Here is a 1,517-nt window from a genome sequence, read left to right on the forward strand (position 1 = left end):
AGCAGAAGCAAGAGCTCCGAACATCAGGGTCTCTCAGGAGCTGGCAGCTCCCCCTCGGAGCCCTGGGAGATGACTCAGAGGTAGACATCCTCCGTGTGCCTTCCTCCTCCTCCCTACCTCCACCTGGAGAAGCTATTTTGGAGCAGGGAGAGACCCTGCCTGGCTGGTGCGGATGGCCAGCCCGCCCCTTGCGGGTGGTAGCTTTGACCAGAAGTCAAAGAAACACCTAAAGGGGAAAGCAGAGACTATTGCAGCTGCTCAAGGGAAACAGGATTGCTTCTCCCTTCCAGTTCTGGATCCTGCCCAGCATCCTCGGCAGCTCCATCCTCTACATCCTCTCTGATGACCAGTGGGAAACCATCTCAGCCTGGATCTATGGCTTTGGCTTGGCCAGCCTCTTCATCGTCTCCACCATCTTCCACACCATCTCCTGGAAGAAAAGGCACCTCAGGTATCAGCTCTGATCACTTGAGGATCGGGAAGCGGGAATGGGTCTGGAGGCCCCCGGTGCTGCAGGCTCTGACCTGTCCGTCTGTCCATCCTGCAGGACTGTGGAGCACTGCTTGCACATGTTTGACAGGATGGTGATCTACTTCTTCATCGCAGCATCGTACGCTCCCTGGTGAGTTGCCGGCAGTGGGGGCCATAGCTTGGCCCCACTGGCGGGGAGGAAATCAGCACAGCTCCAACAAACAGGGTTTCTCTCTCTGGCTTTGGCTCTGCTCGAGGCTGTACCCTACCCCTTTTCACAAAACCTTCCTACCCTATAGATGTCAACCCCGTTAAGTTGAAGTTACAAGTTAGAAGGACCCTTTGGTGGGACAGACATAGGGGTGAGGGCAGCATTTCCCCTGTACCTCGCTGCCCACAGCTCGGAGTGGGATGCTGCCCTGGACCCCCCTCACCACAGACCTGGCTCTTGCAGGCTGAACCTGCGGGAGTTGGGTCCCTGGGCCTCCCACATGCGGTGGATCATCTGGATCATGGCATCTATCGGGACCATCTATGTTTTCTTCTTCCATGAGCGGTGAGTGCCTTTACCTGGTCCAACGTTGGTGGGGATCATGGACCCCCACTCAGCTCTGCCAGCCCCCTTGATGCCCTGACGGGAGCCGAGCTGCAGGGGAGAGCAAGAAGGATGGAGACAGACAGGCAGACAGACAGGAACAGGGTCCCTGGACAGCCCCCTGGCCAACTAGCAGTGGAGGGGGCTTCCTTGGACCACGTCCTTCCCCATCTGCACGGTGTTTTTAGGAGCTTTGGTGGCAGGGATGCGGGAGCCAGGGACACGGGAGCAGGGATGTGCTGCCATGAGTTGCTTCTTCCACGGGGTGGCACCAAATGGAAAGCAAAAGGCTCCCGATGTCTCCCAGAGGCTCCAGGCGCCTGGAGCTGGTGGCTCCCAAGGCAGGGTGGGGGTCCATCACCCTCGTGCAGGGTTCCAGCCACAGTGGTGTGGGTCACGCATGAGAATGCAGGACCTGCACCAGCCCTTTTCCTAGAGCGGACACAGCAAG

General features: G+C 58.5%; 1 protein-coding gene across 1 annotated transcript in view; it reads left to right on the forward strand.

Moving 5' to 3' along the window:
* Positions 1-1,517, forward strand: part of MMD2 (monocyte to macrophage differentiation-associated 2) — a 2,535-nt gene that overhangs the window by 450 nt on the left and 568 nt on the right. Inside the window, exons 2-4 of the mRNA XM_010151169.1 lie at positions 291-451; positions 548-622; positions 926-1,027. Of these exons, the coding sequence (XP_010149471.1) occupies positions 291-451; positions 548-622; positions 926-1,027 (338 nt within the window). The remainder of the gene's footprint in view (positions 1-290; positions 452-547; positions 623-925; positions 1,028-1,517) is intronic.

The sequence above is a fragment of the Eurypyga helias genome, unplaced genomic scaffold (genome assembly GCF_000690775.1).
Source record: "Eurypyga helias isolate BGI_N326 unplaced genomic scaffold, ASM69077v1 scaffold35474, whole genome shotgun sequence".
Taxonomy (NCBI): Eukaryota; Metazoa; Chordata; class Aves; order Eurypygiformes; family Eurypygidae; genus Eurypyga; species Eurypyga helias.